The sequence below is a fragment of the Rhinolophus sinicus genome, chromosome 8 (assembly GCF_057876585.1).
Source record: "Rhinolophus sinicus isolate RSI-liver-muscle chromosome 8, RSI-T2T, whole genome shotgun sequence".
Lineage (NCBI taxonomy): Eukaryota > Metazoa > Chordata > Mammalia > Chiroptera > Rhinolophidae > Rhinolophus > Rhinolophus sinicus.
Genome location: NC_142508.1, coordinates 6,293,433 through 6,320,364, shown reverse-complemented (window position 1 = coordinate 6,320,364; position 26,932 = coordinate 6,293,433). Strand labels below are relative to the sequence as shown.

Sequence of the window (26,932 nt, the reverse complement as noted above, 5' to 3'; positions counted from 1 at the left end):
TGGTCTTTGAAGACAAATCGGGGGGGGGGGGGGACTTAATTTCTCTCTGTATAGTCTTTCCAGAACAGTCTAGAGTAGATAAATCATTTTTTAAAATTATTATAAAGAATTCTTATCAGGTTTTGAGTAATCTTCAAATGTAGTGAACTCAGTTGAGAAACCAAAATGTGAGAAATGAATTAATGAGAACGCTGTACACAGAGAATTCCAAATCTACGTGGTATATACTAAATACTCATTATAAAAGGTCCTCATCAAAACATAAGGGGATACAACTGCGTTACTGATTTCTACCACTGAATGCAGTAAAGTTTGATTCAGTTTTGGAATTCGAGTTTAGTTTTATGAAATCCCACCTTATTTTCAGATGGGCGCTTTGGGAACATTCTGGCAAGAAGTTTTGTGAACTATGAAAGCATGGATTTTTGTGACTCCATTAAATTATAATGACAGTTTAGGTGGAACTTATGCAACTGGGAATTGTGCCAATGCCACTTCCCCAGGACATACCTCATTGTGTGCAAGTTGTCTTGTTCACCCACTTCTCCACTTTCCCTTACTGTATCTCTCAGTGAGTCATCAGTTACAAGCAAATTGTCACAAAGGACGTCAATTTGGATGAGGAGGAAAAGATGAGACAGATTGTCCTGTGTTTTTGATGCAATGCTGGTAACTTAGGGGGAAGGTTGAGAGAGAGAGCATCGGTTCACAGATTAATTCCACAGGACAGCTTTGCGTCTTTTGAAACACATTTGTGAGGTCACCAGACACCTTGTTCCTATTTCAGTTTAATGTTCTATGTATCCATCTTCCTCTTTAAGGAAGCACTGGATAATCATCAGAGTTGACTGTCTTAGCTAAGTTGATCATTTTAGGGTAAAGTTGATGATGCTAGGGTGAAATACCCTGCGGCTTTTCTTCTATTACTAACATTAAGAAAGAGAATCAACAGAAGAAAAGTCCTTACAGTTCCTTCATCAATAAAATTGAGAGAATTCTTATTAAGATGTTTTGATTACATGTGTTAACTAGTAACGCTAATGAGTTGGAACAAGAGCTACATTTTAATCAATCAAGAATGCTTTACTGAGTGTCTACTAAATAGAAGTTTCTGCCATTCCCAGCCCAATACATTGCTTTCCGTAGCTGGTGGGATTTAAGTAATGGACTCGGGCAGAAGAGAAGAAAGCCTAGTGTGAGCCCAGCCTTCTGGTTCCTCACCCCACTGTGAATGTGAATAACACTTTCACATCACAGGAACTTAAAAAGCTATGTGGTTATAGCTCTTCTTACTAACTCCTGATGTTATAAATTGTACAAATGATTACTGTCACATTTCAAATGTGTTCAACGTTGATGATAGTGGTTTTTACTCTCAAATTACGTAACTGAAAAGCGTGCTACATTGGAGAGTACTTGAGTGTTGGTATGCAAAATTACTTGCTACTTATTAAATGTATTTATAAAGATTGTATCTAAAATGAGAATAATATGCATAGCTCTATAAGAGTTTGATACATATGCATTTTGTCCGTCTCTTCCCCACACACATTCATGATTTAAATTACCTCAGTGACTCCCAATATGGAAGTCCGTAAATGATTTTTATTCAACACGGGGGATTTCAAGATGAGGGACAGAGGATGGATAGACTTTTGAGGAATGAAAATGTCAGCAGGTCAGTACGTAACCTTTATAGTAACAACCAATTATTAGCCTCATGTCAGTGACTGGAACTCACAATAAACCAGCATCGTCTTCTGGGCACTTAGGAAAACGGCATACAATGAAAATGTTAAAGCTAGCATATACTCGTATATGATATGACTTGATATTACGTGTGAAGGAGATAGAATCTCAGTCTCCCACAAATAGCTACAACCATGGGCCCAAAGGGATATAAGCAGACACAACATTAAATAGTCAAATAATTGTTCACTACCATCTAGTACTACTTCTTGGCCACTGGAATTGGATCACTTTGATTAAAAAAAAATATTGTTTAAAAAAGATACAAAGAAGAATGATGAACCAAATTAAAAGATCACCCTGTCCCCCAAATCATCCACCTCTGTGCATTTTGCTCCCAAGACACAACCTCATTCCTGTCAGGTCTTTTAAGGAAGCGCAGAGTTACCTTCCAGCTCCAGGTAGCAAGCAACTTCAGTCTCAACTGGCTGCACAGGCCCTTAGGGATTTCAGGAGATGAAGAGAAGATCTGAAAAAAAAGGGAAGTTAAAAGCATATCACACTAACTCTGGAATCAGAAAAACTCCAATCCCATACTCTACTCAACATACTAAAGCAGGTATATGAGCTAATATATATTAGAAAGAGTGTTAAACAGGATATAAGTGGGAAAACCATCTCCCTGCTCTCCTCCCCATTCCTGGCTAAATGCTAATCAAGCAGAAAGTTGAACAGAGCAAGAGCTCATTAATTATTATATTATAACATAAACTACCTTGAGCATCATTAAATTTTAATACCACAGATATTTGGATGTTGGTTGAATTGCTATAATAGGAGAACTTGAATATTTATATATTCAAAGGGAAGAAAAAACATTTTAAAAAAGAGTAATTAACCATATTTATACTGAAGCATGTAGTTAAAGCCATCTCTCAAATTCATTTTACAATCATCACATGACTCAAACTGAAATAGAATTTATTCTTGGTTTTATGTAGGTGATATAAAAGACATCTATATTTTCCATAATTTGCTTCAACTCTGCATACGTAAATGAGGTCTTACCATTTCCTATCACCAGATGAGGCATTGCATCCTTCCAGGAAAGTAGGAATACTGTGATCCATGGAATCTAGCTGTAAATGTTTTGGCAGTAACTATGCAAACTAGCTTAAAATGCTTAGGGAATAATTATCACCTCCAAGCCTCTCCACTCAATACCTTTATCACTGAAAATTGAGGACACAAAATAAATACATTGTAGAGAGATTTAATTCAACCCAGCTTCCTAGATCAAGTAAAACGAGTATTCTAAGCAGTCTGATTTTCAAATCAGTAATGTCAACGCCTACAGTGAGAACAATGACACAGTGTCTCTGTCCTTTTGCTTGTTTGTGTTGTACTTAAAATGCACAGATCCCCCCGAGCAATATGACTTGTTTGCTATATTATGTTCCCTGGTCTAACCTGACTACTAATTCGATCTAATGCTTGGATTGGATTTTGGATGCTACCTGGTGCCATTCAACTTGAAATTACATTTCCTTTCATCTGTGAGACAGTCAAATAATGGAAGATTTTTTTTTTTTAAAGTAAACACTACATAAATTATAGGTTAGATGTGTCAGAGCCAAACCTGTAAAATGCCATAGAAAATGGTTTTTAATTGCAATTCTGAAACAACAATTATTCTGAGTTATGTGATTCATCTATATGCACGTTAGACTACAATCAAAAGAAACCCGGTGTCCAGAAAGTGAAGGATGCAATAAAGAGTAAGATCAGGTTCTGCATTCTAAATTGGTTTAGCCATCTCCCTCCCAGTTTCCTAAACTCAATTATTAATGTCAGAGATGTCTCATACATGCATTAAGACCATGTTTTTCAATCTATACCCTTTCCCATTCATATTACATGATGTAAATATGAATTGTTTCTAAACAAACATCTCCAGAGAGGTTAGTCCAAATAACACTAGTTGTCATGCATTTCTCTGAAACCTTTAAAACACACAGGGGCTTTGGACATTACTTATAGCTCATGCCATCTTCCTCAATCAGGCTTTCTCACAATTAATATTTGATTATGATGTGAAGTATCTCACTGTGCCCAGGGCCAAGTAGCATTGCCACAGGCCCAGACTCCAGGTGGGTTTTCTGCACACAAGAAACGTCACTATAAAACTCAACCTCATCCTGTCCTGTCTCACTAGAGAAAAGACATCTCAGACATAGCCTTTACCTTCAGAGAAACAGGCACTACATTCTTCTTGGAGTGTGCAATCAGACTGGCAAGTGTTTCTATTCCAGTTAGACTCATTTTTTTCCGAGGGAATTGACTTATTTCTGGGCACAGTTAAACAACTTGTTTTTAGGAGGAAATTCCATCCCAAGGACCTCACCTAGAGATAAACCAAAGTGTTTCTATTTATTGAATTTATCCAGTGCTGCCTTCAGTAGTTAGTCACCTGCATGTGTTATTGAAACCAAACTATTTTTACTCCTTTTGCCACTTAAGTTCCAAAATGTGGGGCGGACTTTTGAGATAATTTGCCATTGTGGCACATCAGTCACAGATCTCTGGAATGGTAATGATGATGCTTATGACAATATTTTCCTATTTTGATAATATGCATTTTTAAAGAGTATACGAGGGGACTAGATTAAGTACATAGTCAACATTAAGTTGAATAGATGTTACTGTAAAAGTGATGCTGCCTTATGTTTATCTCTTAGTTCAACCATTTGTTCCCCAACTCTGTCTTGCTCAGAGGGATAATCTGAGGATCTAGAACAATGTACAGCTGAATAACAGTAAATACTCAACAAATATTGGATAATCAAATGAATGATAACTACACTGATACTGACGCCATAACTCATTCCCAATTATGAGGTCATGTTCACATAAAAAAGAATTACAATAATCCAATAATGTCTGTTGAAGGAGAAAAGAGGTTGTGAGTTGTGGGAAACAGGGAATGTCTATCGCTTCTTATTTTATGTTACTCCACATCCAAAATAATGCAACTTGCCCGTCCTTTTTCCCCAGCGTGCTTTTGTTTTCTCTCTACGTGTCATTGGTTTACTTGGTTTTATTGTTCTCAAGCTTTGATGGACTTTTGGTTTACTTGGTTTTATTGTTCTCAAGCTTTGATGGACTTTATATCCAACTAAAGAAACAAATTTCAGGTCGTCATAGGCTATCTTCAATTACTTGCAAATGCAGTGTAATGCACATATAAATAATGAATTCGCTCTCTGGAACAAGACGGTCCCTGTTTACCGTATCTGGAAAATCAGTGTGAACCCACGGATTGGCTTACCATTTTTATAGGACCCTGAATGTTGACCAGGTCAAACAGGCTTAGTCGGACCTACCTTCTCACTAATAGTTATAGTTATAATTGAAGTAAAAGAGAAGCTTCTTAATTTTAATATCTAATGATGAAAAATGATGAACTAAATAGGGAGAATGTAGCATTAGAATCTAAGAAATAATCGGATCCTGCAACTAATAGAGTACTCTTTCTTTAACTATATCGTGAATCCCAGTGCCCATGTGCAATGAACACAAGTTTGAAGCAAAGGTAGCAACAGTACAAACAATGTGACATCCTTAACTTTCAAACCTGGCAAAATGCACTGAACATAGATGAAGGCAGGTTCCTACCCAGCTCATGCACCGGCCCATGACGTAAGACAATACAATGTATCACAATGTTGATACAGGGTGGTTACATAAGTGTCATTAAAACCAGGTTCCATTTCCTTTGTTCTCATTCATTAAAAGAAATGATTACAAATTGGTCACAATACTTTTTGGAGAAAAAAAAAAAAGAACCCTCTTAGGTATGTCATTTGCTGTTACAAAACAAGGAGGTAACCACTGCGAGCACCTTTTGCTCAGTACCGTGAAACATGGAATCACTTCAGATTTTCATTAGATACCAACTGCATGGAATCCATTGAGATACCAAAATGGTAATACTTTCGATTGTTTCCTCTTTTATTCTATTAAGAAACCTTTAGTGCCACATTAGTGGCGTTCAGAGCAGTGCTTCAAAACAGAGTCATAAACAAGTGACTTCTGAAAAGTTGTGCTCTCTCACAATATTTTTTTCCTATGACTGGTTTTTTTGAGGTCTTACAAATGGTCAATGGCAGCTCTCTTCCAGAGTGTTTTTGATAGTGTTCACTGACTTTTGACCATCTGTGGGAATTCCAATAAAAAGGGGGCATTTGATGATCGACATGAATGCGTTTACTGTACTGTTTTATAGGAGGCGAGTTTTACAGCACGAGGAGCCAGTGTTTCCTGTTAGTCATCTGCGTGTTTCTTCGTTTTCCAGACTGTACCCAATCTGCAGCTCTTCCTAGGACAAAACAGCCCTCTAAATCGATAAGAAATGAAGCTCTAATAAAGAATGCTGAATCAGGCCCATCACCACCACACTAATTATGCAGTGAACACACTGTCCTGTTTACAGTGGACCTTTCCGAGACCTAACCATAACATTAAAGTAACAGTCTAATCCAGGAGCAGGCAAGGATCCATAAAATTTTTATTTATCTTGAAAGGCAAATGCTTATTCATCGCGGAATATAGAAAGACATGGTCACTCCTACTTTGCTCTCCCTAAACATCGTTAGTGAGATGGTCAATAATTCTGAACTGTGTCATTAAGTCAGGCAAAGGGTTGGTTCTGCAGAGAGATAGCAAGTACTTCACGTAGCCTGGATGGAGGCAAAATGTATGGAGGATGGAGTGTGGAGAGGTGTGAGCTGAGGAGAAGAGCTTGAGATTTATTACTGAAATTATCTAAATGGGAATAGAAAATCTGGGTCTCTCTATGTAATCCTTGGTGCTTGCAATGCATCAGCGCCCCTGAAGTAGTTATCCGTGTGCCCGCTTATTTATTTCAGTTTTTGTATGTGTGTCCGTTTGTGTGCGTGTTTACCTGAATGGAGTTTTCCTGGCAGCAGCGTGTGCCTTTATTTGTGCGACTAAGAATTAATTGCATATTGAGAATATCTGCATTAGCGGCGTCTGCAGTCCCCACTGCTCCAGTCCGGAGGCTGGGCTCCGTCACTTGGTGTTAGGACCACTCGGAAGACCTGTCTGTCGGACGCCTGATTGTGGTTCCCGGGGGGCCGGAGCTCCGGGAGCCTGTACCATCTCCATCTGAAGGGGAGGAGAGAAGGAAAAGGGAAGGCAATCGAGCGAGGGCGTTCTGTTTCCCGCCGCTGGGTGGGGGGCAGCCAGGGTGGGAGCAGGGTTCCACGCCTGCACTGCCAATTCCCAACTTCAGCACCGCCTCCCGCCTGGGGAGCGGTGCGCGCCCCCTACCTCGGCCCCCGCCTCCGCGGAGGGCGCCGGGCCCGTCGGTTGCTTCTCCGGTCACCGCGGGGAGGGCCGGGCAGGCGGGCTCGGACAGCCAGGGGGTACGGTCAGGCGCGGGAGGAGGGGGAGCCAGGGTGGGGACTGGAGAAGGGGAGAGGAGGGAGCGCCCCGCGCCTCGCCCGCCGCCGGGCTTCGCAGGCGCTGCTGCTGGTGGCGGCGGCGGCGGCGTCTCCTGCGCTCCGCCAGCCGCGGCCGCCGCTCGCGCTGCTCCGCTGGGAGATGCTGCTGCCCCGCACCGTGCCGCGCGGGGGCCGTGCGTGCGCCGCGCCGCCGGCGGGCTGCGTGCCCTCCCAGCCGCGTCTCTGCCTGTGAGCGGCCAGGCTGCCGGAAGCCCTCGGAGTCCCGCTGCCCGCCGGCCAGGGGCGCGCTCGCCCGCCCGCCCGCCCGCCCGCAGCGCCCCGGAGCAGCGCCGCGTCCCCGGCGCGCAGCCCTTTCCCACAGCATCCTCCGCTCCTCGGATTTGCCTCCACGTCCTTTGCTCATTTTTTCTTTCTTTTTTCTTTTCCTTAGAGGGAGAGGGCGGGGTAAGTGTCCCCCCCTCGCCCCCACCCCCCTTTTCCTTCTTGATCTGAATTTCTCCCCCCTGGCATTTCCCGGGCTCGCCTAGCAAGAGGCCAGCCCCGCGCGCTGCCAGGCAGCCAGGCAGGCAGCCAGGCAGGAGGACGCTGCGACTCCCCTGCTGCTCCCAGCCCGGCAGAACTGGAGCCTGGAGGGGCTGAGGGGACCACAGGCGGCGGAGGGAGGAGCCGGGCGTTCTCGGAGGTCTGAGGACAGCCCGCCTCCCTGGGAGCACCCCCCGGAGAGGCGCACGGCCACCCTCCGCAGCGAGCTTTTGGAGTACCGCGAGCGGGGAGGCGAAGGATGCCGGCGGCGCGGCGAGCCGGCTGCGGGGCAGCACTGTGGCTCTGGCTCATCAGCAGCGTCCTCTGCAGAGGCTGGACGGCCCCCTCCGCGTCCCGTAAGTAGCCCGCCCGCAGGCTCACTGCGCTGGAGCGGGGTCCGCGCCGCAGGGATGTTCCGCCCCGGGGTCCCCACTGCGAGCTGCACTCACACTGCTCGCCCCCTGATTTGTGTTGTGTCCCCGCTGTCTTGCACCTGCAGCCACTGCAGCAGGCAAACTCCGAACCCCGCGCTCCCGGTTGGAGGGTGGCAGGGGGAGGAGAGGGCTTGGATGTTTGGATGCTGGTGATGTTTTTGCAAAGTTGTTCCTGGTCGTGGAGATAGGGTGGCAACCGCTTGGTTAGAGTGATGGGTGTAGATGACGGCTTCTTAGGAGTTATTCTTCCACTTCCGTGTGTGTCTGTAGAGGGAGTTGATGGCATTTTGCTTAGGTAGGTCAGTGACTGAAAAGTGAAGACTATAGCAAAAATAAGTTTCTTGTTTTTAATTTGTGGTATCAACTTAAATGAGCACGGGTTGGAAGAGGGGCATATTTTGAGCAGTTTGGGCACCTATGGACTGGTCTTTAACCCCCACCCCCACCTCCAACAAGTTAATGACTGTTTAGTACTTGCTTATTAAAATGGAGACAGTGAATCCAATATTGTAACTGAAATCGCTTTGATGCTTAGGCAGTTTGATGTAATGCAGCCTAGAACTTGTGACAGTCAGTGCAAACCAGTAATGTAATAACAGATTTCTTAAGCGGTCTCAGGAAAATGAGGCTGTTGCATTATGTTTATCTCCGTGTGTTTTAGCCAGGTTTTTTTTGTTTGTTTTTGTTTGTTTGTTTTTAAGATTGCTCATGTTTTCATGAGGTTAGAAGGGCTAGAAAGACATGGAAGATTCCAGCTCATCTTCTGCATTGATTTTGGAAGTGCATATTGTGTGCGCATCCAGAGAGAAAAATGCATAGCTGCTCTTTGCTTCAGAAGGAGTTAAACTCTACAGAGGTTCCTGTAGGAATCTTAGGATAATGTTCATAAGCACATACTTGTTTCTGAGAATGAATAAGTTGTTAAGGAATAATCATGGCGATTTTAGTTTGAAAATAAGTATTTTTCATTTAGGAAAAAAAAAAGTTTAGTGTTTTCCAGAATTCATCCTATGTGAAGTAGTTCCATCTCTGTTTATAAGACCCTGGGGTGTATGAAAGCACCCTTGCCTATATGTTAATATTAATGTTCTTAATCCAGTGTGTAAATATTAATAAGGGTAAGTATTGAGAAAGGACTTTATAAGTTGTGCTAATAGAATCTACTGCATAATAATGTCATATGATGAACCAGTATTAATTTTGAGATATTTTCCCAAATACAGTATTTGCTTCTCTTTTCTTGCACTTCAAGACAGGGAAGCCACTAAAGGCAATCGACGTTTGTAATGAACCTGAAACACATTTTATAGTTGTTTTTTTGTTTTTTTTATCTCACAAAACAGATTAAATCCCCCCAAAATGTGATATGTTATTTTATGTCAGTTTTAGAGATGTAAGCAGAAATTGTCAAGATATGCTTGGTATTAATCTTTACATAAGTGTGTTAACTACATCCTGAGGACACTATTTTAATGAAATTTTAGTTTCTATTTCAAGGTCTGGTGATGTAGAACTAACTGCCACTTTTCTCAGAAAGTAAACTCATTATAATTTTAGTTTATTATATTCACTGATTGAAGGCTCTCATCTCCAAGGTTCTTCCTGGGTTCTGTATTTCATCATTCTGTATACTTTAATTATAATGGATGAATCTGAAACATTTGTCTCATGTCAAGAATGGCACGCATGCCGCCATTGGGTTAATATATTTTAAGAGTGGAAAAGTTGTTATTTCAGAAATATATTCTTAGTTTTTCCAACTTAGAAATTGGCGATAGGGAAGCGCAGAGACCTTTCCTTTTAAAATAGTCAAGTTAATAGTTATGTTTGATTATTAAGGTTTATTTATCTAGCTCTTATTCTTTATTGTTTAAAAGTTATAATGACTTTTTATTTCATGTGAATTTAAATTGTGTTACCAAAACCCAGTTTCCCCGCATCCCAAAATAAAGTAAATAATAACAATGGTACAGACTTTACTGATTGGAATGAGCTTGCATGTATTCAGTGCTTTACATTTATATTTTTAAACTTAATGAAGACTTTTATTTATGTTAAATACAGCTCTGAAGAAGAATTATAGTTATATTCTTAATACTAAAAACATTTAGAAGGGGAAAAGTGGTAACTACAAGAATCTAAAATAATGAGCAACTCAACCAGGAGAGGTCATCACAAGACAAAAAGTAGCATGAAACTCTAAAAGTAACATTTTTATTTGGTACACATTTTAAAATATGATGACTATGCTAAAACTTTCTGTCCCCAAATAACTTTTCAATATGATGGACATTTTTAGAAGACATAGTTAATATTTTTTCATTTCAATACCATTTCAAATGGGTAGTTGCTTCTGACTTACTTATTCTCTGTTATTGAAATGTATGTAAAAATAGTTTTACTGTTAATACGATTTTTTTTACAACTAGCGTAAAATAATTTTTAAGAAGCTCATTTCTAAGATTAATTAGAAATAGAATCTAATTTCCTGACAGTTAGTGAAAATGAGCTGCTGCTGAGCTGATGGAATCATATAACCGCCCTTCTTGTAACTGTATACGTACAGGACACATGTAAACTTTAAGTAGGGTATTTTCTCTTAGGGAGTTGCATTTATTTAATGTATTTGAAAGACCATGATAGTGCAGTTCTAAATGATGAGAAGTTTGAGCGAGCATTTGATGAATTTAATTTATTCTCAAAATGTACTAAATTTTGGCTTAAATAGTGCTTTCTGATAAAGGTCACTTCACATTTTTTTGTATAGCTTTTGGACTATAATTTCACTGACTATTACATTTGAGAAATGTGTTTTCAATTGATCAAATAGTTTCTAACAAATATGTTTTACACATACAACCATATACAAACATGTATGTATATAAATACTATACACACATATTTGATAAAATCCTTTAAATGTGTAGTATATGATATATAGATACATACCATTATTTACTATAGGATTATATTATAAATTCATTGTATGTAAATTTGTATGTATTTATATATTTTCTAAGATGTCTTTAGAGGAGTCTAACTTGCCTACAAGTGTATAGATAGGTCTTTATACGAGCAATTATTTCAAGTAACACAACAATGTCAATACAATAGTATATTGGTCTATTTTTCTCTCTCTACCCTAAAAATTGTATCTTTCAGGTAATTGAATTAAGTATAAAATATATAATAAATATAAAAGCAAATCCTGTTGTTTCACATCAAGCTTGGATGTAGTAGTTTGTCTTAATAAGATGAATTCCAATAAAGAAGTGCATTACGCCGGCAAAATTCATTGGTTGGTGAGAAGAAGTACATTATTTACCTACACTAATAAGAAAATTATTATTTACTCATTAGAGAGAAATATATTATCCTGATTTCATTATTCACACTGATATTCAGGAAACAGGAATCTTTGTCCAAGTTTTACTTTTAACATCAATATATGCCAAAATCGGGTAAAAAAAATTCCACAAATTTAATATAGGCTTTTATTAACCTTTTAATTATTATAAATGTGCAGCATATCATTTTTAGATGGTAAGTAACGTCAACGTTGTTTGGTGCACGTCATATTTTTGACATCACATTATTGATTTATTTTTTTTTCTATTTTAATTATCAGGGTGTTTGAAGTGCTATAACTTATCTGAGATGTTAAATCACTCGTTTTAATTAGTAAATTCTTCCCGAGAAAAACTTAAGTCTTTAAGAATGAACTAGTAAGTCGTCTTGTCTGATGTATCCTTTTTATGATTGAAACATAAAGGGAATTTGATGTACGTACTTCCCCATTCTGTCTTCACTCTTTTAAAGTAGATATTATATATTTGCTGTAAATGCTGTACAGAGTAAGGAGAACGTCTAGGCTCAGAATTTCCTAATTCAAATCTAGTGTGTGATTTTCTTAAAAATACTGAACATATGGGGAACCGACTTCTTCATATTGTCTGTATGGTGACTGATGTTAATGGGATGAATAAATAAAATACGTAATTTCAAAAATGTCCCATATCGAATTGATTTGACAACTGCTCGATTTTATCATTTATTGTGACTTACAAAGTTCGCAGCCGAGTACATGACAACTTAAACATCAGCACTACAATATTATGGAAATAAAGTGAATGCCACACTGATCGCTATATAAGTATTGAATGTTACCAGTGTTTCTAGAGAAATACATTTCTTTTTTCTTTTTTTTAAATTTACATATTTGAAGATTGGTAGCTTTTAGAAGCACAAAGTATATTTCTAGAGTCACCTAATATTTGGCCTTTAGAATAAATTATGTGTTTAATTTTGCCATTTTAATACATAAGAATAGTGATGAAATGATCTTTATTCAGCCTTTTACTTTTCAACTGAGAAACTTAAAGAAAAAACATCAACAGTGATCATTTCAACCCGTGGCTCTTTCCATCTCCTGGGGTCTATAGAATCTATATGGTATAATTTTAACCAATGAAAGATATTGGGATATGGAGGTCCTACCTTTTTCTTCATCCTGTTTTCTTTTATGAGGAGGAAACTCCATTTGCAACACTCTTAGCCTCTGTTTCCACAGTTCACTCCTTCCTTCCCAGGTTAGGTAGAGTTACGTGCGCATTAGGTTACTTTGGGATAAGGGGCTGGCTTACTGAGCTCCACCTTCTTCCTTCCAGGCTCCCTGCGGAAGGTACAGAATCTGCTGAAAACCATGTAAGGGTAGGCTATGCCTCTGCAAGCATTTCTGTGATCCAATGGGAAGCCTTCTGGTTGGTCCTCGCTATGGCTAGGAAGTCTGTTTAATTTCAGAATTAAGGTTAATGCACCCAGTTGTTGCCATATATTTAAACCATGTTCCTCTGTAGCAGTAATTATTATGGAAGGGGTGATATTTAGTCTCCATCTGTGACTTCTTTGCTAATCTAGAATCAGGCCGAGAAGAGATGATAGTTATTTTTCCCTATCAAACCCAGACATATTAAAATTGCCAACATAAGCTGATTTAGTACTGAACTAAATGAGCATGGGGAGATTTTTGCATGTTTAAGAAAGCCACAAAGTAAAACTTAATTTGAGTCGGAGACTTGGGCATATTCTGATGATGACCTGTAAACCCTCCTATTCATTCATATTTCTGCATGGTCATCCTCTCAGTGACATTTATTTTAGAGAAACACTTAGAATGTCATTTCTTTCTCTGTGGTCAATAACGTTGCTATTGTAAATACATCTTGGTTACGGACTGTAGTGGCTGCATGTTTAATTCCATCTTATCCATTTAGGAATCAGGTGCTTTGCCACACCTTGAGCTGATACTGTGTTTCCCCGAAAATAAGGCCTAACCAGAAAATCAGCCCTACCATGACTTTTCAGGATGACATCCCCTGAACATAAGCCCTAATGCGTCTTTTGCGTAACGTGTGTCTTATATTAATGGGTCTTAATATAAGACCCGGTCTTATTTTCAGGGAAACACGGTCGTTACTTCATGTTCTTGTTCCTTCTGCACAATCATGAAGATTTAGGTATTTTGAGTCCATTATTCTGAAAAAAAAATAGTATTTGCACTTTGAAAACAACTTTGATAGTTTCCTCAATTGTAAATTTCGAAAAAGAGCTCATTAAACTCTTATTTAGTTCGTTTTGGGGGTAGACTATTCATAATAACAGCTTGAAGTAACTATTTCTTTTTATAGCACTCCAGACTTTAAAACCTCCCCTGATAGTAGGAAATCTGGAAATAAAGATGTATTAGTTGACTGAGTTTGCTTGCCGCAGATATATTATTGGTATACTGGAAAAGTGGTAAAGAAACCCAGAAGAGCTCCCGGGGCCTATATTCCACATTTTCCTTATGATTTAAGTTTGTTTGAAATACCCTCACACACATGCATAGTGATATATTCTTGAACGTTTTCATGTTTAGGGAGGAGGTAATGTTAGTTCCTGAGAGTACTTTTACCAGGAAAAAAAATATCCTCAGACATAGGTAAGGTTGTTTCCTTTCCTAATACATCACGCCTGCTTTGTTTGCACTGGGATGGTGTTTTAGCAGTCTGGGGATGTGACTGGCCGTGGAGTGTGACCTTCCCACTCTCAGGTTCACGGACTCTGTGATGTGTGGTGCAGCTACAGCGCATCAAGTTATGTAAAGTTTAATCAAATTCAGCAAGGTTTTGCTCACTTCTGTGCATTAGGTGTCATGTTGAAAAAAGTATGTAAAAAGAAAAGCTTTGCCGTGACTCCTAGTTTTCTACTAGTATTGTGATGTCATCCAGGTCATTTGATTATAGTATTATTTCAAAGGAAAACATGGGAAAGAGTAAATGCATACCCTCTGAATTAATGAAACGGCTTATCATGTGATGAAATACCATGATTTGCCTAAGGAAAATAATACATTTACCTCTAAGAATATTCTTTTAAAATAAAAGGCGCTTGTCACTTGTAAATCATATAGACTCAAGTGATTATTTTGAACTAACATAAAGCATGTCCATTAAATCATATCACTCTATGACTCATTTTGCTAGGCAGTCACCTCTTAATGGAAATTAAATAATCAAGCAAACTTGTAAGTAAATATTTACCTTCACATATTTAACATATGTTTTTCAGATATTGGGCAAAATATATGAACAGAAGAACTGCATGAAAAAAATTTCACCCTAAACTGTGTTACATGACAAAATTGTAGCATATTTTAGGGGTATCATTTGTTTAAAATTTACTAATTACACATTAACAATGGCCTATGCTGGGTTAAATTACTTAATTGCAAGTAAATTTTAACTCAAAATTGATACATTTATATAGCCTATTTGAAACATTTTGGTTCATCCAAACATACTATGTCTGGAAAATCATATGAGTATTAATGTTTAGATGGTTACATGAATATGCTATTAGTTAATGTATTTAATGTCAACCAGTCTGAAAACGTGATCAATTTTGTTTGTTTGTTTGTTTTTCTCCCATAGCCACAAACACGTATGTTTGATGCCTCTATAAAGGCAAATGTTGATAATCTATCATGGCATTTTTTCCTAAAAGCATCTGAATATGGCCACAGAATCAAAAACTTGGTGACACAATATACCGGGCAACCATGTATAATCTCATCAAATTTGACCTATCAAATAAAACTTTATTTTTACTCACATCACACATAATACCATCACCAGAATATTTTCAGCTAACTTTGGTTTGTGTTCAAATACACCCACTATTGTTTAAATCACTTGATTAATATTAGATGTTCTCATGTGAAAAGAGTATGTGTGCATTTTCTTTAATAAATGTTTCCAGAGTTCCACACATTTGCAATGACTTACATTTTCAGCAGCCACCAATGAATGCCCCTTTCCAGAACTCTACCCAGCAATAGACATTACTGTACTTTCAAAAACTTTGGCCAATTGATATGGATAGCCATTAATTGTTGACTTCGGGTCAGACAATACTCTTTAACTGTATTAACTCATATAGTCCTTACAATAATGCTCCCATTTGCAGATGGGAAAACTCAGCAGACAGAGAAGTTCAGTATTAGGTTGGTGCAAAAGTAATCATGGTTTAAAAGGTTAAAAATAATGGCAAAAACACGCAATTACTTTTGCACCAACCTAATAGCTTTCGCCCAGGCCACCAGTATAATCTATCTTTACTGCCTGTGTTCCTAACCATGACACCCCTGGCTGAGTGTGAAATAGTATGTCATTGAATTTCCAGTTCTCTAATACCGAATTTCAGCTTGCAGCTAGGCAACATTTTGAGAATTAATTAATTGTGGTTAGAGTTATAGGGAAGAAAATCTGTTATAATGTTTCTTTTTTTGTTTCTTTATTCCTTAATCAACTTGTTCTGTATTCTGATGACTTAAAAATTACGTTTGTAAACAGGAAAAATATATATTTGACATAAACACAGAAATACAGCTTATTTCAATGATGGTAACACTAAATAATAATACATACGATGTCATTTATGTTCTTCCTCTTCATAATAAAGTGATTTTGCAGTGTAATTCTATCTTTTGGGTACTGTTAGCATACATTTAACAGTGATATGGTGAGAACATTTATTTAAAGCTATGTGAAATATTTAATGCAAAAATATTAAAACGCTTTGTCAGATACAACCAAACGCTGTTTTAAACTGGCTCTCTGGAAATTTTTCAGTATGTATCCAAAACTGTAATATTATTGCCATCCCTAAGGTTAAAAGATGGTGCTGTGTAATCTGTTACCATTGTTTTGAGTATCCATTTCATGTAATATCTAAACCATCAAGCTTTTCTTGGGAGTCTTGTTGAGGGAAAAACTTCTTTTCCTTTCATGGAGGTTGTAAAATGTTTGCCTCAAACATATCTGTCAGTTCTAATACTTAAATATTTCCTGTATCTATTCCCTGTTCCCTGTTCCCATCACCACAGCTCTAGTTCAGGTTTTCAGCGTTTCCCTCCAGGCATTAATTTAGTAGCCGGCTAGACTGCCTTCCTGTTTCTCATCATTTTCCTCTAGTTTATCATCAATATCTATGCCAGAAATGCTTTTCTAAAACACAGATCTTGTCATCGTACTCCACGTCTCTGGTTCTTGCCTGTCCCTTTGGTGTCATTTCCGCCCCCTGCCCCGCCCCCAACATTTGCACCCCATGTAACCTAACCATACTGAAATCCTTGCAGTTTCTCCAATACAACATGCTGTTTTCAATTGCATTTCTTTTAATGCCTCCTTCCCTCTGTTCCTGCCTTCTGGAATGCATTTTCCTATTTTATGTATATTGATGTAAGGAAAACTCGTTTATGGTCCAAGCCTCAGAATTTTGAAGCCAATTCGAGGTACCCTCACCTCCCTGTGGTGAGATGGTATAATCACAGGCAAAATGCTAAGAAGATCATAAGCAATTCCTTTGCTATTGGGGATTTACAAGGAATAGAGTAATAACAAATAATAACCAGGCACCTTCAATTATCTGATGTTGGAATGATAAATTGTTGACAATAGAGGGAAGGTGAGTAATATATTTTTAACGGATAAAAGACAGATACTTTTTTGTCATAGTTTATACATGAATATTAACCTATCATTTCAAGGTAAATAATGAAACCATGCTGTGAAAGTTCTACAACTCCTCCAAACCTTTTCCTATGTGGCTCTATTTTGCATCATTTTCTGTACTTCCCTTAAGCCATATGGTTGGTCAGAGTTCTTAAAAGCCAAGCATGGCTGCCCTTTACAAAACATGTTGTTTCAAAGAAGCACCTATATTCTGCATGCAGACTAAAGACAAATGTCAACAAAGTAACTATAGTACCCAGCAGGTACTTTAACCAGAATGTTTAAAGAGTCAAAAATAGTCTTGTAAATAATAGAGGTCGGTGTAGAGACACTTGATCGATCGATCGATCGATCGATCGATCGATCGATCTATCTATCTATCTATCTATCTATCTATGTATCTATCTATGTATCTATCTATGTATCTATCTATGTATCTATCTATCAATCATCTATCTGGTATATTATAATCTAGCATATTAGTTGATATTGTCAGAGTTGGTATGGCATGTCAGTGAGTTCCTTCTAGTTTTTTAATACAACAAAATAGCCTTCGGTAAATGAAAAAAAAGAGTCACTTATATTCTATTTGCTTATATTTTAAATTAACTCTCTTTGTCTCTGCATTTGAAACTTTGTACATTCTCTGTCTCAGCCTTAAAATATCCTCCACCCTGTAAGCTCCTTACTTTTTCAAAGCCTGCCAATAAAGCAAAGCCTGTTTCAAATTTTATATCCTGGCTCTTCCAACTGATAACACAAGTTATTCCCTTTTCCCTTAGCTCACAGTTTGCGCAGGCAGAGCCTACGTTTTGTTCTTAGATTAATAGATATAAAGGTGTGGTGTGGTCGTATCAAAGGAATTAGACTTCAGCAAGCATCTTTTATCACTAGGCACTGTACTTAGGCATTGAATTTATTATATAAAATTAGTCAATTACCTCTCTACTGAAATATTCAAAGCATCAAGATGCTCAAAAACTTTAAAGCTCACCAGTTTCATTTTCATGTAGTTCTTACTTTTATCAAGTTCTCCCTTATGGTAACACAAAATCTACATCCTAGTAAATTCTGGCCATTAGTTCTAGTTGGGCTTTTGAGGTAATAAAGCTTGATATTTTCCCAATATTACCCACCATAAAAAATTTGAAGACCGATATCATAAAATCTGATTAAATATAATTTTAACATTTAATCATTATTTTTATAGATAGCTAATTAATATCTCAGAGATCAATAAATGCATTAAGAGAAAAAGACTGTGATTTAGATTTAGTTACAGCTTTCAGATTACCTGTAGTATTTCTAGTACATAAGTAGTGTTAAGTAAATACAGTTGAATTGAAATGGGTGTGTTCTACATATAAGTTGTGCATAGAGGTAGGTTATAGCAACAAGTATAGATTTCTTAGTTGTATTTTTATAGCTAGAAGCATTGTATTTCGAACTGATATAATTTTACTATATTAGGTACAACATACTAGCTATATATACTAGCTCTCATGTTATAAAAAAACACTGCCTTAAATTGATATGTCTGTATAAATCAGGGAACAAAAATGAACCAAATAAGTGTATCATTCAAAGCAGTATCATTCAAAAGTAACAAGGCTCCTAACCTATTGCTTAATGTGAAAGGCAACATATTGAATTACTTTGCCCAAAGTATATTAGGAAAATATTACTGCAATATGACTGGTCTTCATATCAAGAAAACACAGTTTAATGTTATGGTTCTTTTAGACAATGATCGCAGGCATTTTCATTTTCCAAAAATTATATAACCACCCAAAATATAGGTTATAGAACTTAAATTGTGTTGTTACTGCACACGTTTAGACTATAGGTGGTAAAATTAGAATACTGTATCCATGTTCAAAAATAAATTTAATAATCTTGTAATTAAAAATGATATCGTTTGTTCTATCAAATTAGCATCAGTAGGGCTTTTTGTGAAAGGCTTTTGGATCTGTTATCCGTTGATTTATATGTCTATAGTTACAGTATTTAGAGCATCTCGCACTGTGCTTGCTTCTACATATTAAACTTTCAAATACCAAATGCACAAATGGAAAGACAAACTATGCTAGTGATGGAAGTGCTGGCTTCTGGGAATTGTGCTGTAACATTGGCCTGAGAAATAGGCAAAGAGGGACAACTCAGAAACCTGCATTCCAGATCAGCATGATTTGAAGAAATTAGTGACCTAGGCCAGGAGCTAAAATAATTGGTCATTATTTTATTTATTATGCTCTTGATAAGCTTCCACATACAGTAACACATTCAGTTTATAAAATTTTAGTAGAAAAAAGATTGCCATTGAATAACATGCTTCTTTATGTTACACATCCTACGTATCGTTTTTTGATGCTTGTTTCAATATTATTTTGACTGTCCTTTTGGTCATATTTGACCTTAGAAGAGTTACCTTAAATCTCCCTTTCGTAATGATTAAGGAAATCCTCAAAATTATGATATTTTAGCTGGAATTTAAGGATCAGGAGGAAGTAGCCAAGAAAAGAGGAAAGAACAATATTCTGAGCAGAAGATGCTATTGGCCAAGTTTAGACCTCACTCTGATGAGGTATTTACCATAGTAGCTTTAGAATCAGTCTTTTGTAAAACATGTAATACAAAGAAAGTTTCCAAAGAGTGAGTGACACTACTTAATAGTTTATCAGCAAATACAAGGTAAATCTTCACAGATTAGAAATATAGAGCTATTTCTTTATTCAGAGAATAATATGTTTTGCCAGTTTGGTTAAAAATAAGTATTAAGAAAACCTTACACTCTACGGATGAACTTAACTACCCGCCAAGTCAGAGATCTAAAATGAAAAGCATATAAATTGCTGCACACAGGATACACAGCACAGATTTGGGTGTAGGGTAGGGATCAGTTTTTTCCCTAAAAATTGCCATTTTAAATTATATTCCATCTTAAAAATATTTTGGAAAATTGTATGTTTCTGTTTTGCTTTCATTTTTTTTTTTGGTAGGTGTCTTTATTGGTTACATGAACTAAAAAGTAGTTGTAATCTACTTTAGTGCAGCCTCAACTGGCAAATTTGGTGAATGAGACTTCACAGAAGCGAACAAAAATTAGAATTCTATGTGTGAGTGTTTTATGTCGTGTGTGCATATGTATTTATTTACCATCCATGAGTTTTGGATACTAAGTGTCTTCTCTATGGCAGAGTTCACAGCTCTCTTTATTGTCTGTGTGAGGGTTTCTCTATTGTCAAAACTAATCTTCCTAAATGTGTGGAATAAATAATTCTATACAATGAATGAGTATCCCATTCTAGAAACTCCTAAAATAAAGAGCATTGTAACCTAATGTTCTGTAGTCATTGCTGAAAACTCGTTTTATACTGATTACTGGCTGAAATGTATTGACATTGATTTAGTAAAAATATTAATCTTTTTCTAAAAGAATCTACATATTCTTTGGAAAAGTATCTTGTTAGTGGCTATTAGGACAGACTTTCACATCAGAGAGACTGGATTTGGTTGTTTGATCTGTGCGTGAGCAACCTTGGACAAATTATCTCAAGTTTTGAGCCCCAGTATTCCAATATTTAAAATAATGAAATAACAGTACCTACTTCAAAGGCTGTAAGGATTAAATACACAATGTGCAGTGAGTGGCACATAATGGTCGATTAATCTTAGAGGTTTTTTTTGGTTATTTTTGAATGTATTAAATATTATATAATTTCTATGATATTAATATTAGACTAGAGTCTACAAATATGGCAGAATCATTTGCAATTGCCTCAGACATTTATTTTATAATTTATTTGGGACGCTAAGGCTTACATTTGGAACAATTAGCAAATGTAAGACCAGTATATTATCTAATTTCCACATAATGCCACATGTAAATGCTCAAAAAGTGAGATAACAATATAGTTCAAATATATGAAGAAAGACTTAATTGAAGGAAGTAATGTATATAGAATATATATTAATTGAATTTATGATTTGTAATATATGAACACTATATGTGATATTGCTGTACTCTACACGAGATGTTAATACTTAAGAGTCATTTATTTCAAAAGTCTACTTTGTTAAAAGTATGGTAGAAATGATTAAAGCAGTGTAATCTATTTAGTAGAGCGTATTTTTCAATGTGCTAGGTATTCAGTTACCTTACAAATGTTTCGGGAAAACCACAACATTTGCAAATTAGAGAGCTTGTGGGCATGGGGAACATATCCAAAAGCATAAACATTTTTACTCTAACTTGTCAGCCATATGTGCAGATGGCATAAAGCTTGTTTTCTGAAATGTGATGGAAAGTATAAAAAGAAATTTGACAATTTTTTTTTTCATTTTGAATTTGACTATCTGAATAGCTAGAAAGCTGGGAAATCAAACAGTGGATATTATTTTAAGTCCCTGGAAATCCATGCCCAGGAATTTTGGAGGTTCAGCTGAAATAGTTTATAGACATCTATTCATTATTAATGAAAACATTTGAAATCATATTAAAAAATAGATCACGGTGGTAAACTCTGGAGATTATAGAATGTCTCGAGACAGGCTCTCTGTCCTGAAGGATTTTATAATCTCTAGGAAGATGGAAACATTTATAATTAAAATTCTAAAATAAGCTCCTACCTATAATAAAAGCCACATGATTTCCTTGCCATGGTCCAGGCAAAATTAACAATTACATTTTGCTACATAGATAATGAAGGTATCAATATGAAATGATAGGATCATAAAAGTGATGGAGAAAGGTGGTCACTAGAAAACTGCCTTTGGAGACATATTAAGGTCCTATCAGTGCTTCGTAGTGAATTCTTGTCATTCTATTTCTTGGGGATCAGCAGAGCCCTTGAACCAATCTGCCTGACTTAAACAGGCAAAGTATATGTATTAGATATTTATTTTCACAGTTTCCAAATCCTTCCCATAGACACTTGCAGACTTAGGATATAGTTAACCAACTTGGAAAACGTTTGTTTCCTTCCCTTCCTCAATTTTTGAATACTGTTTTTAGTATCCAGGCGTTAAACTTTCATCTACAGAAAAAGAATGATGGAGAGACAGTGAAGATCACCATTCTATTTCTACCACTGGGAAATTTACTCCTGAGTACCTCTGGCAGTTTACCTTGACCTAGTTTCCTAATTACTCCTTGTTTTCGCCTCTTCTTCTGCCTACTCTCATCAAAAGGTAAGATAGAAAGGTAGCAGGAACCCTGCTTACACCAGTGAGGGAAAAGACAAACACTAGTTCTCATCTCTGCAAACAATAAAAATTAGTGATAAGATAAAATATCCAGGACTGGTTCATAGCAAATAATTTGTTATTCTTTAGCACCACACCCAAGAATATTAGGCATATAGAAGTTAAATGCTGCTTTCTATTTGAAAATTAGATGTATTACTTAACACATTAATACAAACACATTTAAATACAAAAGGACTTAAGGACAACTGAACAATAGTAATATTATTTTTCAATAAAGTCTAATTTTTAACTGTTGAGGGAGGGCCGGAAATGTTAATTGAACTTATAAATGTTTTAATATATAGTTAAATGTATGTCATTTCCAGAAATTGGTCTAAATTTTTATAATTATATTGTAGTCAATGTGTATTGCCTAAATAATTTTACTATCAAAAAGGAATGTTTGTTTCATTATGTAAAAATTTGTTTTGTTCCTGGACAATATTATGTACATGGGAGATGATTCCAGACCCTATCAGAACTGTCAGTACTAATATTTGCTATAATAATTGCTATAATAATTCAGTGATATTTAGCTTAGAGAATTTTGCTAAGCAGATAAATAACTGATCACTTAATATGTGTGTGTGTGTGTGTGTGTGTGTGTGTGTGTGTGATTGAAACAGCAGACATTTATAAAAGGCAATTTCCTAAATAACGTATATTTCAAAGTGTATTTTATAGCTAATTTAAAAGGAAGTAAATAGTGAATATAATTATACTGTCACATAACAAAATCATTGATATTATAACTTAATAGTTACAGGATGTTTGTCATTATTTTAATGAGATTAATGGTAATATGCCTCATATTCGTAAGTATTTACTTTTGGTATGACCATGTGTTATACATCCAAAATTTTCTCATCTTAGTAAGATTTCAATTAGTTGGATTGCTACATACTTTGGAGTGGATAGTGGCTGAGTTTTATTAAAAATGTGTGCATTTATAAAATGCTAACAAGTCCAAGGATTATTAGAGAATGTCCTATATTCTCATTACAATGGATTCCACGTCAATTGTTTGTTTTTAAGGAACATACCGGTAATGTTATAATAAGGTTATTTCAGAATTTGAATAATACACCCCTTCAAATAGAGATCAATATAGGCTTGCTGTACATTTTTTATACTTTCAATATCTTTCCAGCTTAACTTTGCAACCCTGACCCTACATCAAGGCTTAGCCTTCATCAAGTTTGATATAAGATAAACCATAGTCTACAAATGCCAGTTGATTGTGTGTCTATAACAAACCCATGCAGTGTCTATATCTGTATCTCAGATTATAACCTGTAACTCAGATAACAGTCTGTGCCAAAGTATGTTCCTTAGTAGTTGATCTGTTTCATGAAAACACAGGCCAACAAGCAATTATATATGGATGTTTGTTGGGCATTGAGTACTGGTCAACACTGCCCATGATGAGCTGGTTTTGAGGAGGTTGGTGTATAAGACATAGGAGCCTCATAGAGCAGTTCTTCTCACCTGTTGCTAAGCTCATGGGCTGCCTGGCTGGTTGTGATTCAGTAGGTCTGGGATGGGACCTAAGATGGGGCAACTCTAACCAGTTTCCACATGATGGTGATGCTCTGAGTGGTCCATGGACCACATGAGTAGCATGATTTTAAACTTGGAATCTGTGGTGAAAGGTGCTGTAACAGATGTCTTGTTATTTTGAAATTAAGAAGCACACTTAAAAGAGAAAACAGAAAAAAAAATGTATAATCATTTTATCACACTATTAAATAATTAGGGTATAACTAGAAGGTTGAATAGTGTAGTCTATGATATGGTTTTGGGGAAAATCATGCAGAAAGATGTAAATACCGGGTTTCTTCTACTAAGTAGTTGGGTAGTCTGAGACAATTTATATAATCCCTCTTAAGTTTTAGTTTGCGTTTATAATATTGGGGAATTATACTAGGTTATCTCTAAAGTCTATTACAATTTTAAAAATCTATGATTCTAGTCTCCTAGGCTTCCCAGTCTTAGAAAAGAATAGACCCTCTTCCAAACCTTGGTCATGCTTTTGTCTCTAACTGGAGCTTTGGGATAGAGTTTCAGAGGTGGTACTGAAGTTTAAATAATATTATGCATTTAAAATGCTGAACAAATTGCCTTACCAATAACAAGTGCTGGATTCATGTTACTTATTAGTAGTATTATTATAACGATTAGGGAAATCAATTCCTAAGAAGTGAGATAACTTGTTCTAGGACATCAGTTTTCTAGAGATATGCAAATTGGTGCTATAATAACAAAGTATCACTGGGTAGTTGATAATATACGAAATACACTTTCTAAGAAAAGCCAGTCATTATTACAGCATATCACAAATACAGAGGAGGAAACAATGCTTGCCTTTCTCTGTAAAAACTAGTGAAATTCTGCCCCAATCAATCTAATCTCAATTACCAAATACCCTTGTCCTCATGCTTGATACAGTGTGTATGTATAACTCCTTTCCATCCTGTTATTATAATTAAAACATTAAGCTTACTGGTATGCAAATATCTCCAAGTTGTATAGTATGATTTCATGTTTTTAAAACACATTCATTTACTAGCACAAAATGTTGTTTATTATTTCTATATATGATTTCTGCTTATAAATAGAAAAGCATTTCTCTACATGAGTAAATGTATAGAAAACAGTTTAAAAGGTGAATCAGATTGATCAGAGTACTCTATTCTCTTCTTAATAGTAATTGAGTGTGATTTTTACATTGTACACAACCGGAAATTACTACATCGGGCATGACAGATGGCTGCCAATACTCTTGTTATCCTCCCGTAAATTGCATGGCACTTATGCCAATAAGGTGATTTTTCAGTTTAAAAAAAGACATTCAGAGTCAGTCTTTCCTCTAAAATCACCTCACGAGGGACCACAGAGCATTACTGTGAGTATATTTTATATCTGAAGTGATCCTACAGAGTTTTCAAATGTCAGGAACTGGTTGCAATGGAAAGTTAGGACAGTCGAGGTGCAGTGGCACCTTTGCTCTAAGTCTGGGCATTTTACCATTTAGGGGACATCAGTGTGGTTTGGTGGGGTTCCAAGGGTTGTATTAAGGAAGTGCATGATTCCACAGAAATCCAGAGTTGGGTTGTTTGTTGGTTCCTTTGCTCTGCGTTGGTTGACTTCTTCGGCAGGTGGGGCCTCCGGAGGGGCGTGGCTAATGTCTACCCGTGCTAATTCTATAAACTTGGGAGCAGGTGGAAGCTGCTGACCACCTGATATGTGTTTATTCTCTATGCCAACACTCCGCTTAATATCCCAAACTTGATTTCTGCTGTTGGGTGTATGTTGTCCTACATGGTTTGGTCTGCTTTGCTGTGTCAAAACAGCAAGGTCACTATTCATGATAAATTTATATGAACCCCATCACAATGAACAGTATTTATCACCATGTTGTGTGTAATTTAAGATACAAATGGCCATTTCTCATGATGGGCCTTATAAAGCATTACTATTGTCAAAACAAACTTTCCAACATAGTAATTTGCTAAAAAGTAAGACCAAGTTTACTTTTTTTAAAGTAACATTTAATTACAACGTAATTTTAAATAAAATTGAAATTAAAAAGTAAATTGTAAAAATTGAGAAAGACCACATTATACCTAAAGAAATAACTATTTTAAAGATTACTGAAGGTTATCTAGTTATTTCTTTGCGAGCACCATATTTAACAATATTAGTAGGGAGGAATTTTGTTTTTTTTCAAATTATGGTTGAATTTTTTTCTGTCAAATTTTGTTTTTACCAACTACACTCTTTGCATAACATAACGCTGAAGGCTGATGTGTGGCATAACGTAAGAAAAGCATCCTAAGAGAAAAAAAACATTCCCAAGTCCTCAAACTGTAAGAATTTAGCTGTATAAATTGATGACAAATGCCACATTGTAATTTTAGCATTTTCCTCTGGGAATTCTACAAGGCAATAGGTATGAAATGATATTTTCCAACTTTCTTTACTCTGTGAAAAATAAAATGTGTTTTGTTCATTAAATTTTGAAATGGATGGAAGGTCTGAAGAATGCAGAATTGTTGGTAGTCCAACACAAATTTAATAGGTACATTCATGTTTTTATCTCAAACAATTTTTAATCACTTAACTTTGGGATTGGTTGTTTGGTTGTCATTTCCGAGTGCTTAATGTGCTACTATGTAGTTTTCATACAAGTGATTTTTTAATGCTGCTATTAAATTTGTGAATAATGAAATAATGAGAATGGCCATGAAATGAGCTTAGATATTAAACAAACAGATAATACTGTTTGCACATATTAAGAGAAATTGCAGTATGTCAGTTAGAAATATAACCTTAAACACTCAAATTTTGGAGTCCATTTTCAGTTTGGCAAATAAACAGTGTACCTTATAACATGCCTAATTATCAATATCTCTCACTAAGATAGATAGCGGGGTGTGTGTGTGTGTGTGTCTGTGTGTGTGTAAACGTTTATTAGCCTACATTATGTGGAAATCTGTTG

General features: G+C 36.5%; 1 protein-coding gene across 1 annotated transcript in view; it reads left to right on the top strand.

The window, feature by feature from the left end:
• Positions 1-7,634: 7,634 nt before the first annotated feature.
• CNTNAP2 (contactin associated protein 2) overlaps positions 7,635-26,932 on the top strand; it is a 1,494,727-nt gene continuing 1,475,429 nt past the window's right edge. The window contains exon 1 of the mRNA XM_088799852.1: positions 7,635-8,053. Within this exon, the coding sequence (XP_088655978.1) occupies positions 7,957-8,053 (97 nt within the window). The 5' untranslated portion in view covers positions 7,635-7,956. The remainder of the gene's footprint in view (positions 8,054-26,932) is intronic.